The 15,319-nt window shown below is 54.4% G+C and overlaps 2 protein-coding genes across 2 annotated transcripts; one reads left to right on the forward strand and one right to left on the reverse strand.

Moving 5' to 3' along the window:
• Positions 1-872: 872 nt before the first annotated feature.
• NCLIV_051320 (conserved hypothetical protein) lies at positions 873-5,686 on the reverse strand (the record flags this gene model as incomplete). The annotated part of the gene is made up of 3 exons (XM_003884686.1): positions 873-1,660; positions 2,547-3,571; positions 3,864-5,686. The coding sequence occupies 3 exons, from the start codon at positions 5,684-5,686 to the stop codon at positions 873-875; spliced, it is 3,636 nt and encodes a 1,211-aa protein (XP_003884735.1).
• A 3,241-nt stretch (positions 5,687-8,927) lies between these two features.
• On the forward strand, positions 8,928-12,932 carry NCLIV_051330 (putative armadillo/beta-catenin-like repeat-containing protein; the record flags this gene model as incomplete). Its single annotated transcript, XM_003884687.1, has 3 exons — positions 8,928-9,521; positions 10,297-10,842; positions 11,319-12,932. The coding sequence occupies 3 exons, from the start codon at positions 8,928-8,930 to the stop codon at positions 12,930-12,932; spliced, it is 2,754 nt and encodes a 917-aa protein (XP_003884736.1).
• Positions 12,933-15,319: the final 2,387 nt, after the last annotated feature.

Here is a 15,319-nt window from a genome sequence, read left to right on the forward strand (position 1 = left end):
CCTGTGACTCTCTCGGTTGCGAGACTTACCTCCCTCCTCAAGGAAAAAATGGAGTTCACAACGGAGTTAGACGATCAATGTGCATTCTGATGCAGCTGATTCAGCGAAAACAACGTTTTGGTCGCGGCACAAATCTGAGTCACGCGCGGTTTTGTACAGTTTCCAAAGCATGCACTGCACACAGCTTCGTTCCGTTGTACGGCAGATTCCCCGCAAACGCTAAATCTAGCGCAACTACGTTTATCCCCGTGGACAAGAGATCGCCACGTGAACGATCAGAGATGGACAGAAACCCCCTCGATAATTATATCAATGCATTACCAATTAAGGTGTGTAGCATTGCTCCTTAACATCACAGCTGTTATAACTAGATCGTACCTGAATGGTATTTTCTAGCTTGTTACGCGGTGTTAAAAGCAATGCCATAAAAAAAAACCGAGGGCATGGACAGATGGAGCGTGAGCAGTTCGTAGCGCTCAGAGTGACCGTAGTGGGCGTGCTGTCCACTCACTGAAGGTGAAACCGGGCATCAGGTAAAGCCCTTCCCCATTTCCTCCATTTGATCAGAACCACTTCGATCCGCATCCGGTACAAGGCTGTGTGTGCCCAGACACTCTGAAGCCACTCCGTGTATGCGTCACTTGCCCACATCTGTTTCTCGATGAGGATACGTCCTTTTTTCGGGCGACACGTCCACTGTGGGCTTCCTGCCTGGCGGACCAAACGGCCCAATTTTATGGATGGCTACTGAAGGTGAGATACAAATGAGTTGGGACTTGCTATACTAGACAGATTCTGTGGGATTACTTTCCTCACACACGATGCTGCCGCAATCAGGAACCCCCACCAACACCGGGTTCAAATCGGGCTCATCAAACACTCTGTACTGGCCCGGGTCCTTGCCCCCGCCCAGGATCTGTTTCGTGCTCTCCCGCGTCGACATCTGCTGTGTGAAAGAGAGTTCTTCTACCACGAGGACATGCCAGGCCGTGGTCGTCTTCATCTTTCCTCTGCGGCACCGTAATGTCGGGACGTGTCGCCTCCTGTAGCTCACGTTCGTTTTCTACTGGATAGAAGTGGGTCTCTTTGCTGCGAGATGCTTTGGCTTCTGCGGCCGCAGTGATGGCGGCAGATGCCTTCGCCTGGAAGACGTCCTTCTTCAGCTGAAGCACCTTTCGCCGTGCTTCGAGGCTTCTGTGAAACCTCCTCGACTTCCGCACGAGACAGCAAGCACCCAACCCAAGCACGAGGGCGAACAACAGTGCGTTGGCTGCCAGGATGCCAGTCGCAATGTAATCATTGACGCTCCCGCTTTCTGAAGAACTGGATGCCGTGAGTGTCTTCGTCTGAGTGTGGCGAGTCGACGTCAGGGATGAGGAAGAGCCTGCGGCAGTACTTGTGCTTGTGCAGCTGGAAGTCGATGAACTGGCAGCCTCTGCAAAGAGCTTTTCGCATTTCGCGTTGCAAAAGCGGGTCTCTATACGCTGCGCCGGACACGGCTGGCCTTGCCGTGCTGCCGGGGTGAGAATGTGCATGTACCTCAGCTCGCGACAGTTCACACACTCCGACCACTCGCCTAATTCGTACTCGCAATTTCGGTCTTTGAAGTGATCCAGGACAGAGGCGAACTTCTCATCGTTCACGTTGCAGTAACGCCCTTCTGAGGGGCAAAACCACATTACACCATACAACGTGAATAAGCTCTCCACACGGACTTGTGCAGCGCCTGAAGGAAACAACAAAGGGTCAGTGCCCTCGGCGTCGTGTCTTGTATCTTGGACGAACAACTCCAAGCGGGATTTCGGCCGTATCGGTGCGTACGACAAAAGGGATGTCGAAAACACACGCATTCCACGCGAAACTGCGTGACGATTGCAGGAAGCGAGGCGACTATGCTGCGCACCCGGTCTGCTCGTGGCGATTCGAGAGCGGATAAACATTCTAATGTTCACCGGAGACGTAACTGTGTGGGGACCGGGGACAGCTCCCCACTTAGAGCTGGGGTCTGTGGAAAACGTGAGATACATGCGTTGAGCAAAGGTTGGGGAGCCCGAAGAGAGCCTGGCAGTGGAGAACGCTTGCGGCAGTTAAGAATGCTCTGTTAACGCATCTGATTCCAAGCCTTTTCCCGTACCGAAAAAGGCTAACTTCAACAGGAAGAAGTGGGCCATCTCCGCATTCGCTCTCCTCTGGCCGCCTGGTTGTGACACACTCGGGGGTACATTGCTCCGAGCCTTACGGAATGCTAATGTACCTAACTGTCTCTGTTGCACTCCGCGTAACTAAAACCGTCGGCCGATCGGCTGGCGCCCAATTTCTCCCAGAAACGGTTTTTCCTTCGTGAAGGCTGGACGACCTCTCTGGGACGTGAGCGACTCCGTCGATGGGAGGTGACGTCTTTTTAGGAATTCAGCAGCTCACTTTGCTCAGTCTCGAGTGTCCTCCATTCTCCTCCCTATTCACTAGTTCTCATCAGAAGTCAGGAGTGCGTCTCATAAAAAAGTGGATGGCCTTCCTCCGCCAGTGTGCAGTGTGTCGGCCCTCACCGTTGCAAGCCCTGTGCTCAACAAAAGGGCAGGGTTTGCCTCCTGGCAGTGGATCTCGGGAGCGGGAGAAGAATCGCAATTCTCGGCAAAAATGGTCGCATGTAGTCCATTCTGTCCAAAACCCTTGGCAATCTAAATCTTCCAGCTTGGCAGGAACGAATAAATCAGAGGGGGACGGACATCTGCCAGGGCTGGTAAAGAAACCATGGCCAGGACATTCAAGTGATTCTTGACGACCCTTCACGCTTAGTTCTAGCAATTCCACCGGATGGTCACCTCCGTGGTAAACAACAGCAATGCTTTGTACTCCGTACACCTGCAAGTTCGAAGCCTTTACAACACTACCGCTATTCGTATGCCGGAACTTTTGCGCACAGGATTCGTTCCAGGAGCAATTCCTGACGTATGTTCGGTCGAAAGGGAAGTTAACGGGGAACTGGTTACCACCGGTTGACGCCCGTGTCACGCTGAACTCCTGCCCAAGACCGTTCAAAAAGGAGAGCTCAATGTCAAACTGAGGGCCGATCACCGTCTCGTTGAAGACAAGGAGCACCTCCGTAATGTCAGAAATCCGTTTAAGATCAAACGTAACAGGGGACAGGCTACCAGGGAAAAAAGTCGCTCCTGCCGTTCGGATATTTCGGTCGACTGAAGCTTCCAGACTTGGATCTGCGACAGCGAATTCGGCCCAGCTGCAACCCGATGATGAACATGGAGCTGCGCGAAGAGTCCCGTCTTTCCAAGGACAGTTTGCGTTAATGGATGCTGCGGTTTTAGTACGGAATACCTGAAATTTATAACAGGCAGTTGTGCAAGATGCATCCCGAAGCGGAGGAAGCCAGCTGAGAAGAAACAAATACGGAAAGCAACGCACCCTTGTCTCCTGCCACCCTTTGTCGTTTCGACTTATCTGGTCTAGTGTCTTGTTTGTCCCGCGTTGCCGAAACGTCCCTGGCTTGATCTTGATGTACAAAAGTGTTCCGCTCAGTTCACGCCCAAGCACCTGTATGCCTAGTGTGACAATACTATGCCCGCCTGCATTCTAGGCAGCTGACCGTTTTCTGAGGGAGAACCGAGCGCACTATCGCAGTGATCTATTAGACAGAAACAGATGTGCCTACACTTTGCCCTCCAGATCGCGATAGTATATATGCTGTAACGAGAGTCCTGTGAGATTCTCGGCCCCACTGCTTCGAAGCAAGAAAGGATGCAAATGACGACAATTGACTGGGTCATGCGTGCGCGTCAGGACCCCTGTTCAAAAGGCTACATGACTTTGGCAGTAGCTGTGGCTCTTCGAGATGGTATCGCTCTCACCGCCCGTCACACGCAGCCTCGAATTTGGACGCCCTAACCCTGTAGAAGTGGTCAAATGTCGTCGCCGAAGCATCAGGAAGCGGGGGAGCCTTGAAGGTTCGTGCTTCAAGACTGCCAATGCTCCCGGGGGACAGCTGAACTCTGTACGCAACATTATCTGAACCGACTTCGAAGCGAGTCCCGTATGCCGTGCTGTCATACGCTTGCGGCGTGCTGTTGGGCAGCATGAGGTCTGAACCTTCGAGAATGTCGCCGCCGTTTTTGGCGGTAAAGAGAATTCCGTTGAAAACCTGGTCGATCGCATTTTCAAAGAGAATCATGAACAGCTCTTCAGCAGAGTCGACAAGGACAACCGACAGGCTATTCAGCTCTGGCGAAAAGACTTCGCCGATAATCGGGCGCCCTCGTACTGGCGTCTGGTTCACGGACGTTGCAGTGCTTTTGAACGTACCCCACAAAAGTGACGAGCTCGCGACAGGCCCAAACCGGAAATCTTCAAGTTGCGGGTACATGTCGCAGATGTAGAAGGCGTAGATAATGTCGGAATCGGGCCGAGAAATCACGTTTACATCGCGGTACCAGTTATACACGCTGTTAGTTTTGTAGGGCTGGGAAGCCGGCAACTTCGCATCGTGGTGTAGAAGAAAGGTGACAGAACGGTTGTCAACAGCTATTTCATTGAGAACAAGGCCAGGGCCGAGATTCTCCGACGAAGCGAGAGAATCAATACACCAGAAGACAAGCAAACCAGACGAGCTGCTCGTGTAGCTGTATCCGAAATCTTCGCATCTTGCGCATGAAAGTGGATGATGAGCGATGCGCAGTGGCCGAATCGTAACCTCGCTAACTGCGCAAGATTGCCACGGATAGTTCGTCTTCTCGTCAGCCACCATATGATAGTAGGCCATGAAGTAGTTGTAGCCGTCAACGATATGCTCCTTACGAATCACCTGGGAACTAAATCTGTTCCTCTGCAGCACAACACGCGTGCCTCGATATATCGCTTTGCCATTCACGTTGAACGTCGACCAGTCGCGCTTCGGCTGGTACAAATCTGGGTTTGTCGTGTCGAAGGGTAAGCTGGTAACAAGGATTCTTCCCAGGGGAACTGCGGGGTCAAACGGCACTTCCATACAAGAGACTGAATCTAAAGGGAGTATCGCTGTATCAGCCATCACAACGCAGTCCGACGAAGAGAACTGAAGGTCCATGGCTCGGACATTTCGTGCAGGGTCAGGACGCGTACCCCAGTCCTGTTCTGCCGTTCTCTGCCTGCACAGTCGAGCACCTTGAGGAATATGGTAAGCGGTTGTGAGGTGTGCATTTCGCCGCACTTCATCGTCGGTCCCGCCGTACGTAAGCCGGTAGCTTCGCCCGTCAATCAAATCATCTTCTGCCCCACTAGACCCGTTTGTCCGGAAAAACGCCTTTTCGCGTGCAGTGCATATGGACATGCTCTTTGAAACCCACTGACCCCAGTACCAGACTAAAACCGTGTTGCTGGCTTGGGGGCAGTGAGCATTTTTGGGCTCGTTGACATAGAAGCCCATCACAGTCCCCCTGCCTCCCCCGTCAAAAACAGACCTAAATGTAGCAACATGGTCCCCTGTGCGTGCGTCGTACTTGAAAAGCAAGACTTCACAGTGCAGTGTTAAAGGCTTCGCCCCCACGCTGGTGTCGTCTCCAAACTTTGCAGCGGATTCAGCAATATCCTGGCGGTTGTGTTCCTCAAGCCGTGTTAGAGCTGGACAAGACTGAACCCCCACAACAAACTCCTTCGAAGCCTCCATGTACTGCGTTCCTATTGGCAAAATAACTGGCATGGAGGTACCAGAGTGCTTAGGTATAAAGTATTGCTGGCCGCGTAAGACCCCTTTTCCCCACGCAACAGTATGGTAGCCAGCCGGGAGCGTGTAGGAATCCCAGGACAACCGGGGCAGAAAAATTCTACCTCCTAACCGAGTGGCCTGGACGCTAACTCCCAGTTTGATTAGCAGTGTCCAAGCGGATCCGAAAATAATGAAACGCCGCCAGCAAAAAGCGGATTCACACCGCTGCCTTCCTGACGGTAGATCGCATGGCTCCATGTCTCCCTGGTAGATACTCCACCTCTCTCTGCACCAGTTGCAATTGCGAACTAGCTAAATTCCCACTGCTTCTGTGAACACTGCGTGCCAATCTCCAGGGAAGAAAGGGCATGCGGAATGGCTCTGAACAGACAAGCTTGTCGAGCGCCGTTCGCAGTGCGCTTAAAGGCTTGAAGTAACTCACGTAAGTTGCGCTGCCGATACAGGTTTAACGTAAAGGCGCCCTGCCTTGGCGCTGGCAAACTCCCAACAGTTTTTGTGGGAATTCTCCTGTCTCGTCAGAAAAAAGTAGATGTGGGTGCCAAGAAAGCCAAATAAGCTGCGGATTACGGAAGAGGAAGCAGGATTGAGACCAGCCAGACGGGCGGTATGGACACGGCTGCCCCCCCCCATCGGGATGGGGCACCAGACAAGTGCTACTCTAAAACCCGTGAACCAAGGAATAAAAATGCGTGGACTCGGAGAAATGGTATGCCACTTCACTTTCGCTTATGGCGTTTCTTTCTCCCGTTTCATCGTCAACGGCTTGTGTGCGGCTGACTGAGCTTTGGTGGCGCCGCTGACAGAGGTGCGTTCCAGAGAAAAGACGGCCCAGATGGAGAGCATTCCTCAAGAGAACACAGGGAGACAACGGGCTCTCACTTTCTTTGCGACACACAGCAGGAGGCCGAATAACTGTTGCATCCTTTCGACGGAAGCACTTTGCGAAAATGAGACGACCGGCACTGCTAGAGCCGTTCAACCCAATTTTTTGTCGTGCAGCACGGAGCCACACCGTCCGGAGGCGCCGACAGATCTTGGCTGGTTTGTTGCTCAAACGCTGCACTTCAGCTTCGCCCCGACTTGCCTGTTCTCGACGACTAGACACGCGTGAAAAATGTTAGGCGGGGTTCGCAGCAAGAAGCAGTGAGACGGCATACACAATCTGTGCAGACGAATGCGTGCGCGTTGCTCGTCCGCAGTCGGAAGGTGGTACCGTTTCTCCCCGACAGCAGGGTAGTACGAGAAACTGGAGCAACCACACAAACGCTGCAGCTCCTTTCTGGCTGAAAGACCGCTCCTGTGTGTGTCCACTACTTGCTGCTTTTCCAGCATTCGTTGGCCATCCCTCGGTCGACAACGACCCCGTCCAGGACAGTCTTGTGAGCTGCGAGTCAATAAACAGGCTAACATCATAGGACTGGAGCCTTCACCTTGAGGACGCTTTTCCTAGATGAGCACGTTGGGCCCTGTGAATCCGAGACACTTGGTTGTTAGGACGCTTTCCTCACGAAGCGATCTCCCTGGCAGAAAAAGCAGAGTCGCGCACCGGCGCCTTCGCGTTGTCTGGTGTGCGACTCGGACCCGAACGCGATTTGACTGAATGCGCAGCACGTCCCCACGACTGTATAGATCTTGACTAAACCTTCATAGAACGATCAATAAGTCGTGGGAAATGATGCCGCAGTTCACGAGGTGGTCAGTCTTCCAGGCCTTTCAGCGCCGCTCGGTGGCTGTGAGGACTTTTCCACAGCCATCCCGCCGGTAGCCGACTGGGGCTCCTGAGCGCCCGTTCATTCCAAAGGCCCACATGTGGAGAATACAGAAGGATCCTCAGAGAAATGTGGCAGACTGTGGTGTGCAACCTGGGCTGATCACGCGAGCAGGCAACGTTTCCCTTTGACAGGCAAGATACATGACTTGGATGGTCGGTGTTTTTCCTGGAGACTCTCACCGTGCAGCTCGAGGGCGGCAGCGTTGGTGACAAGCTGAAGAAATTCCAAAGCGGCCAGTACTGAGCCGAGGCGATCGACACTAATAATCATACGCCGATGCCGACCACGGCAGCGTCAATTCACACGGTCCACCCTTTTTCATCTCGTCGCCGTTCCCACCCGTACCTCTCATTCCCCGTCGAGCACGGACGCAGTACCGACCGCATGCGGATGAAAGGCTGATCCGACAGAATTGCGCGGATGCGGGTATTTGCCTCTTCTCCTTTGTTTTCTTCCCTGCTTTTTCTCGAACCCTGTGGACGACGGTACCCACGCATGCAACAGGACACCCCGCTGGGTTACCAAGTGACCCAAGGCCCAAGGGCACGTCACATGTCGTCACACACGGGTATGGGGGCCGGGGGCTACCTCGTCGGCCCGGTGTACCACCCGTAGTGTGCATGTCCTCCCGAGCGTACTCCATAGTCGCATTGAAAAGAATGTCCTGGTCTGTAAAAGGCGGAAGCTTTGGACTGTATCCGATTGGTTTAGAAGTGGAACCCCTGGACTACCAGAGTTCGACTGTCTCAGGAGGAACGGCCTTCCCTTTCTCCGTGCCTCCGCCCGTGGGGGCGGCAAAACCGAAAGAAACGGGACAAACCTGCATGAGGCGACGCAAACTCCGACCATTTGAGCAGAACTCATGGAGTTTCATGCGTCAGCCGTCAAACTTTTGCGCCATCTCGACTTTCGTTTTACCCCGTATCCGTGTCCTTGAACTCGCCGCGGCTGCACTTTTCAACTGTATCTCTGGTCCGCTCGTCGCACATCCGCTAGTTGGCGTCAGACCTGCTTCTCGTACGGAGACAAGAGTTCCATCTCGTTCCGCCTCCCCCGCTATTTCGATCACCACTTGAGGAAGTGCAGGGTGATGACTGATCATTGGGCTCGGGAAACCTTTTCGAATTCTGGGCCTTGACGGGAGATTCAGGCATGTCTTAAACACCTGGTAGCGGTCCTTCGACACTCCACCTGAGTGCTCGGCTTGTCGACCGCAGATCGGGGCGCATGGACGTCTTAGTGCCGTGTTAGCGCGGACGTTGTGCTGCTCTCTACTAGCGATAAGACTTTTTGCTGAGCACCTATTTTCAAAGTAGCGTATAGGCTACCGAGCGGGCCCTCCTGGAGCCGCCGCGGTAGACCTGACCGGCACAGCCACCACCAGCGCTGCGGTGTCAGGCTCTTTCCTTCGGTGCATTTCCAGCTCTTTCTTCTCCATCACGATGGAATTGCCCCAGGCTGCTTCGGAACCTTCCGCTGGATTCGGCCACATGCAGAAACGCCGAAGCGTTTTTTGTGGGGCCAGCCGTTCAACCGATGCGAGCAACGAGGATGAGCTACAGGAGCTGACGCGTTTCTTCCGGCAAAAACTTGCAATTGACTGTCCCGCTTTTTTCCCTCCAAATTCCCTCCCTACAGACGCTGCGTCAGAGCTCCCGGCTGCTTTAGCGTCTCCGCAAGACTGGGGCCGTCTTCTGCACTTTATGCAAGAGCTACTCAGTCGTTCTTTGGATCCTCCCATCCCGCTGTTTCTGCCGGTCCTCAGTCAAAACCAGGTCGCCCAGTCGACCAGCCTTACCTGTGACGAGAAACCGTCGCCTTGCCATGCGATCCACCCCAGGGAGCCCTTTGGCGGCGCAACGGCGCAGCAGGGGATCGCCAAGGACGAGGAACACGAAGAGCTCCTGCTTCAGTGCACCAGGTCCATTCGCGTCGTCCTCTCTGCGGCAGGGAAAATACCAGTTCAACTGTGCGTTCAACAAGGTGCTTTGCCTTTGCTCGTCCAAGCTCTCTGCTGCCGGAACAGAGAAATCATGGTGAGCACAGCTAGCTTAGCCCTACCATTTCGTGGACACATTAGGTAGCCTTACCCGAGGCGACCGCATCGCACTTCTGCCAGTACATCACAGAAAAACCGAATGTCCTCTTTATCGCTTCAACAACCATGAAAAAGCACTTTGCTAGCACGTGAACCGCTCGGGGTTTTTATCCATGCCCAGCGGCACGTAGGTTCATAGAGAGACAAAATGACATCAACACCAGTAGGCTGCAGGATTGTAACTCTCTCATGTTGGGCGCGAGGACGTGCATACATTTGGACGGCCGTATGCTCACTTTCACTCCCCCTCATATTTATGCAGTACATCGCAGTGCATTGTACGTACTTGCATAGCTATATATAGACGCCCGCGTGGATGTCGTTCTGCGGGATGTGATACATGCCATCAACGACGAGGCGTTTGAGCGATGGGTATGTGCAAGTCACCCCTCACCTCTTTGTCCACGGGAGAGTTGGAGAAGCGAAAACCGAGAGGAGCGGCGTGACAACGGTGAGAACGTGCGGTGTGTATCCCGTGCATGCTGCCGCGAGGGTTTCACCGCACAGGCCGTCAAGGCGTTTCAGATATTCTGCGGAGTCTCCCACTTCGCATAGGGTCGCGCCTGGACGAAGGGACCAGAAGACAAGACAAAGACCTTGTGTGTTCGCCGATGCACTTTTCGTTGACCTTTAACACTCTTTGTGACACGGCCAAAACAGACATCTTAGGGAGCTCGATGCTTGCATTCTTTTTGTTTGGTGTGTCTGCACAGTTTGAGGCAGCATGGTGTGTGACTAACATCGCGAGCGGGTCCTCGGAAGACGTCACTGCTCTCGTGGCGAGTGGCTGTCTCGTTCTGCTCTTCGCCCTCGTCTTTTCCTTCCATCCTTCTCGTTTGTCTTCTCTGGGACCGCCTTCTTCGGGAGCGCCGCAACCTCACTCTCCGGATCGCGACGAGGAAGAAGTGTTGGAGCAGATTCTGTGGGCTCTCGGCAATATTGCAGGAGACAGTCCCCACTTTCGCGATCTTCTTCTGTCTCCAGACGCCTTGTTCCAACACACTCAGCAACTCCAATGTTACCCGTCAATACAGCAGCAACCCCAGCTGTCGCACCTTCTTCAGCACTACAAAGAAAGCCTCGTGCGCCTGCAACAGCTACGCCGCACAGAATTCGGCTGTGGCAACGAGGAGGAGTCTCAGTTTCCTTCTCTCCAAGGACAACTTCTTGCCCTCATCTCGCAGTGCCGAAACATTCAAACCTGGCGCACATGCGTCTGGCTTCTCTCCAATCTCTGTAGAGGACAACCTCGGCCTCAGGTGAGAGCGGTAGACAAGCAAGCAGACGGGTCGATGGATTCTTTGGAGGCATCCCCTCAAGATATAAGCATGTGGAGGAGTTTGCCGCTGCATCCAATGCAATCGCGACTCCAGCGCAAACGTTGACACCGGTATCACTGTCCTGTCGCAGCCTGCCATATACGACAAACCCTAGGATATAACAGGCCAGTCTGCTGTATAGGTGCGCGCGGCAGAGGACATAATATTCAACGAATACACCTTTCACGGGGAAAGAACGGGGTGCATGAAACTGTAAAGGAGGTAAGCACTCAGATAGACCGCAGATGTGTGTGTCTTGGCTCTTCTTCGGAGCGCGTTGTCACCACTAAGATGGCATGGCCTTTCCTAGAAGTTTCCGTGTGACCGGCTCGAGCCCACTCGCACAAAGCTTCGGCCGTCGAGACCATCCGATCTCTTCTGCTTCGCCTCTGTGTCGTTTCTGGCTGCGGCTGTAGCTCCAGCGCCTCCTGCCAGTCGTGCCGCTACTGCAGCACGTGCTCCTCAACTTCCAGGACGACGAGGCCCTTTCAGATGCACTGTGGGCGCTCGATGGCCTCGCCGGACACCCCCGGGGCGCCACGCTGCTTGCCGAGCGACGAGAACTCCTCACAGCTGTTATCCACGTCCTAGCTCACTGCAGCAGCGCGTGTTGCTGCCGTTGTCCTACACTGTCGGCCACGGCTTCCCCAGACCATGCTGCGGCGCCCTCGAGCCTTCATGTCTGGCCACTTAAGGAGGCCGGCGGGCCGTTTGCGAGGAATTCGTGCTGTCGAACTTGCTGTGGCGCCTCCCCAAAATCTCCACCTGAAGCCGAGACCGAGCAACACCACCAGATGTGCGTCCGACCTGCGCTGCGCATTGTCGGCCAAGTAGCAACGGGAAGCGTCCGACAGACGCAGCTTCTGCTCGACTGTTGTGTCACGGATCAAAGGGGCATCTACGGCGACGAGAACTCCCGCCATGCGTCTTCCACAGCTGAGAGGAGTCTCAGTAGCCAACCTTCTTCCCTGTTGCTTCACATTTTGCGCATCTTGCTTCACCACGAGCGGAAGGCAGTTCGAAAAGATTGCGGGTGGTGTATCAGCAACATTGCTGTCGGATCTCTTCACCAACTGCAGCAACTCTTAGACTTGGGAGTTCTGGAGGCAGTTCTCATGCAGCTGTCCTCACGGGGAGAGGAAGAAGAGGAAGTCCGCCGAGAACTTCTCTGGGTAGTCGTGAACGCGTGCACCACAGCCGACCGAGCTGTCTTGGTCCGCCTCCTCGAGCTGGGGGCCGTTCGTCCGGTATGCGAAATGCTTCGAGTTGCGGCGCGCACTGCCGATCCGAAAGCTGCGGCGGCTGCAGTCGACGCGGTTGCTTCCATTCTTGAAAAGTCGGCGCCTGCGGTTGTGGCGGAGCCTGGGACACGCGGCAGGGGGGATAGGGACTGCTCCGAGAGAGCTGAGACAGGCTGGCAGGCGAACGGTTCTGCCGCCGTCCAGCAGTCACTAGGGAATATTTGCTGGGATGAAAAGGGGAAGAGCCTGGGTTCCAGCCATGTCTCTGAACTCATCGCTGCCAGCTGCGGGTGTTGCTGTGGAGAGAACAGCGGGAATAGGCATGTCTGTGCGTGCACGTGCCATCACCTATTGCTCCTGTCTAGCGCACTGCTTCTCGAAGAGGAGTGCCCGATGTTGGTGCAACTCCTTGTTCAGCAACTCCAGCAGCAGCCGGCGGGTTTGTGTTCTGACCTGGTTGCTCGTATTGGGCGGACTGGAGAGGCGCTTGTTGAGGTCGCCTCCGTCGTCAATCGGCATCGGTTCATCGTTCGTCAGTTGATCCAAGAGTATCAACAGCGCCGCGAGCAGGCTATCATGGACTACCTGGTAAGGAAAAGCATGTCGAAGGAAAGCCGTGCCTGCGGATCGAGACTCATCCCGCGCGAAAACAGGATTGACGGGGGCTGCCGGGGGCAAGGAGACGCCGCGGTTCCGCCTCAGACTTTGCCCTGTGGCCTGGAGTGTTTGATGGATGGCCACCAGTCCATGCCAGTGTCGTCTGATGGGAAACGACTTTTTAGAAGCTAACGACCGGCAGGCTCCGTTTCCACGGATTTGGCTGGGCGGCAAGGATTCCGTTTGATTTGTCGACTCGAGAGGCGCAGACTGCTGTCCGCTGACACGAGAGCTGAGTACCGTTCCCGTCCAGGCACTTTTCTCTTTCCTGTTTGCTTGTCGATATCTTGGGGCGAAGTCTTCAGCGCAGCAACGAAACGAAAGTAACCGAGCCCGCCCGACAAGTAGGCAAGACGACGGGCGAAAGACGGATGCGCGACTTTCGCCAAAGACGGGAACCAAACAAGTACTTTTAGTCGTGTATAAATAGGCATGAAGAAGTGGCGCACCACTCAAAGTGTTTGCATACTTTTTTATCTGCGTCAATATGCATGGCTGCATACAGCCTGTCCAAGTTGCAACAGTACGGTTCAGACCCACCAAGTGCCGATCTCGGAAGGAAAGTTCGTGCCTTAACTCTTGACTGTGTTGGTGCTTGATTTGCCTGAGCTGGTAACTGAGAATCCAGCACACCCTTGTAAATGAGAGGACTAACTTTTCTTTTTCTGCCGAAGGTACACGTTCCGCTGCGGCAGCACAACGACTTGGCATGTTGAGGCCGACATCAAGCTATGGTCTACACATGCGAGCGGACACGTGGGAATGGCGGGTGGCGGCGAGCACGGAGTTGCTCTAGGGTTGGAGGCTCGAGCAAAAAATACGCCTGAGCCTGTCTTGGAGTGCACACAGCGCGTCTCGCACAACCGAGTTGCCATACATGGAAAGAGTCGTAGTTTCTCGCTTTTAGACCCAAATTTCATTCAGCTACCCGCGATCATCCTCCCGCCCTCAACGGGCTTGAAAATTCCAGGTGGATACCAAAGGAATCCTCGCCTTCAAATGGACACATTGAATCTTCCTCGTGACCGCGCGGAACGACAGGGACTTCATTGTGGTCAGTGAATCCGCATCCCTGCGCGGTGCTGCCGCATTGAAAAGGACACTGTGAAAAGAAGCTGGCACACATCAAAATTGAGGACTGCTACGAAAAGAAATATGAACACCGAGCTGCTGGGGGGTGAGAACTCAAGGCAAACAGCGGTGAGAGATTCCTTTTCTAGTTTGTTTGCGTGACACGAGCTTCTCTGCAGACGTTTCGTCTCCGTAAACACAGCGAACTCATAAAAGACTTTGCTCCTTCCAGCGGCCCTTGCACTTTCTTTCGCATGAGGGAGCGAAGGACAAGGGGAAGACTGATGCAAGTTTAAAAGAGTCCGTCTGCCGAGGAGCTCGGTCCGTGATTCAGTTCTTGCGCCTACCAACATCCCCCACGAGGCACTTGCAAACCCCCGGGGTGTTCGCCTAATGCGGGTTTCTGGGGTTTCGTACGTGTACGGCGTAGCCTGAGAGTTGTGATTCCACTGCCTTCCTAAGCGAGAGTGTGAGACCACCATTTCGACTGCTGCTCGACTGTTTGGGGCTGAATGGAGTTAGTAGAAAGCGCGGCCACTCGGCGGTGCCGCGGAGAAAGACACTTTTTTTGTGCAAGAAAGGAAACTCGTCGAAGAAGCTTCGCGCAAACTGTGTTTCGTTGTCAGTAATGCCGATGGGATAGGCCCAATCTCTTCTTCTGTCCAGGGCTCGTCCTTGGTTGCGGGATATTGATCGGATGCATCCTGTGAACGCTCTTTGATGCCAGCGGTGCCAGCGAGGGACGCCTTGTCTTTGTATGGAGTGGCGACTGCTTGCCAAACGTGCCAAACGAAGCGCGCAACGAATGGTGACAATTCTTTCCACGAGAACAAAAGGTCTCAGGGCCTGTCCCTTGTTTCCGAGGCGCCTGGGCCAGAAACGCGCCCCTGAAACACGCGTCCACGACCGGCTGGTCGTGAGAGCCAAACACAACTAGGCCGAAAGCAATAACACTCCCCTAGTTTCTACAATCCTGGATCCCGGGCACCGCTTCCTGTCAGCGCCACACGGCCTGTTCGCTCGGTCTGTGTCTTTGCTCAAAGCGCCGCTAGCCGTGCTCGGTCTGTGTCTTCGCTCCTTTTCTGCGGCCCCTCTGCGTGTGTCTGCTCGCGGCTGCTAGCTGTAAAGCGCCCGTTGAATGATGACGACCGCTGGAGCTGCGATCAAAAACACCGGGGGAGCGAGAACGAACGCAGCGATTGGACAAACGCGTCTGTCAAAATTAATCGTTTTTAATTTGGCCCTTGACAGACGTTTGCGCTGTCAGCTGTAGACACACTTTCACGTTTCGGCCCCGGCACGCATTCCGGTAACACCCCAACACTGGTCTTTTTCTAGCCGAATCATCCGTTCACTCGGCTAGACGTCGCGACGAGCGCGTTGGCAACGCCAGTTTTACATTTCGCGGCCGTTGCGAGTCAAGCCCTCTCGCAAGTTTTTCCATACAG

The sequence above is a fragment of the Neospora caninum genome, chromosome X, assembly GCF_000208865.1.
Source record: "Neospora caninum Liverpool complete genome, chromosome X".
In the NCBI taxonomy this organism is placed as follows: Eukaryota; Apicomplexa; class Conoidasida; order Eucoccidiorida; family Sarcocystidae; genus Neospora; species Neospora caninum.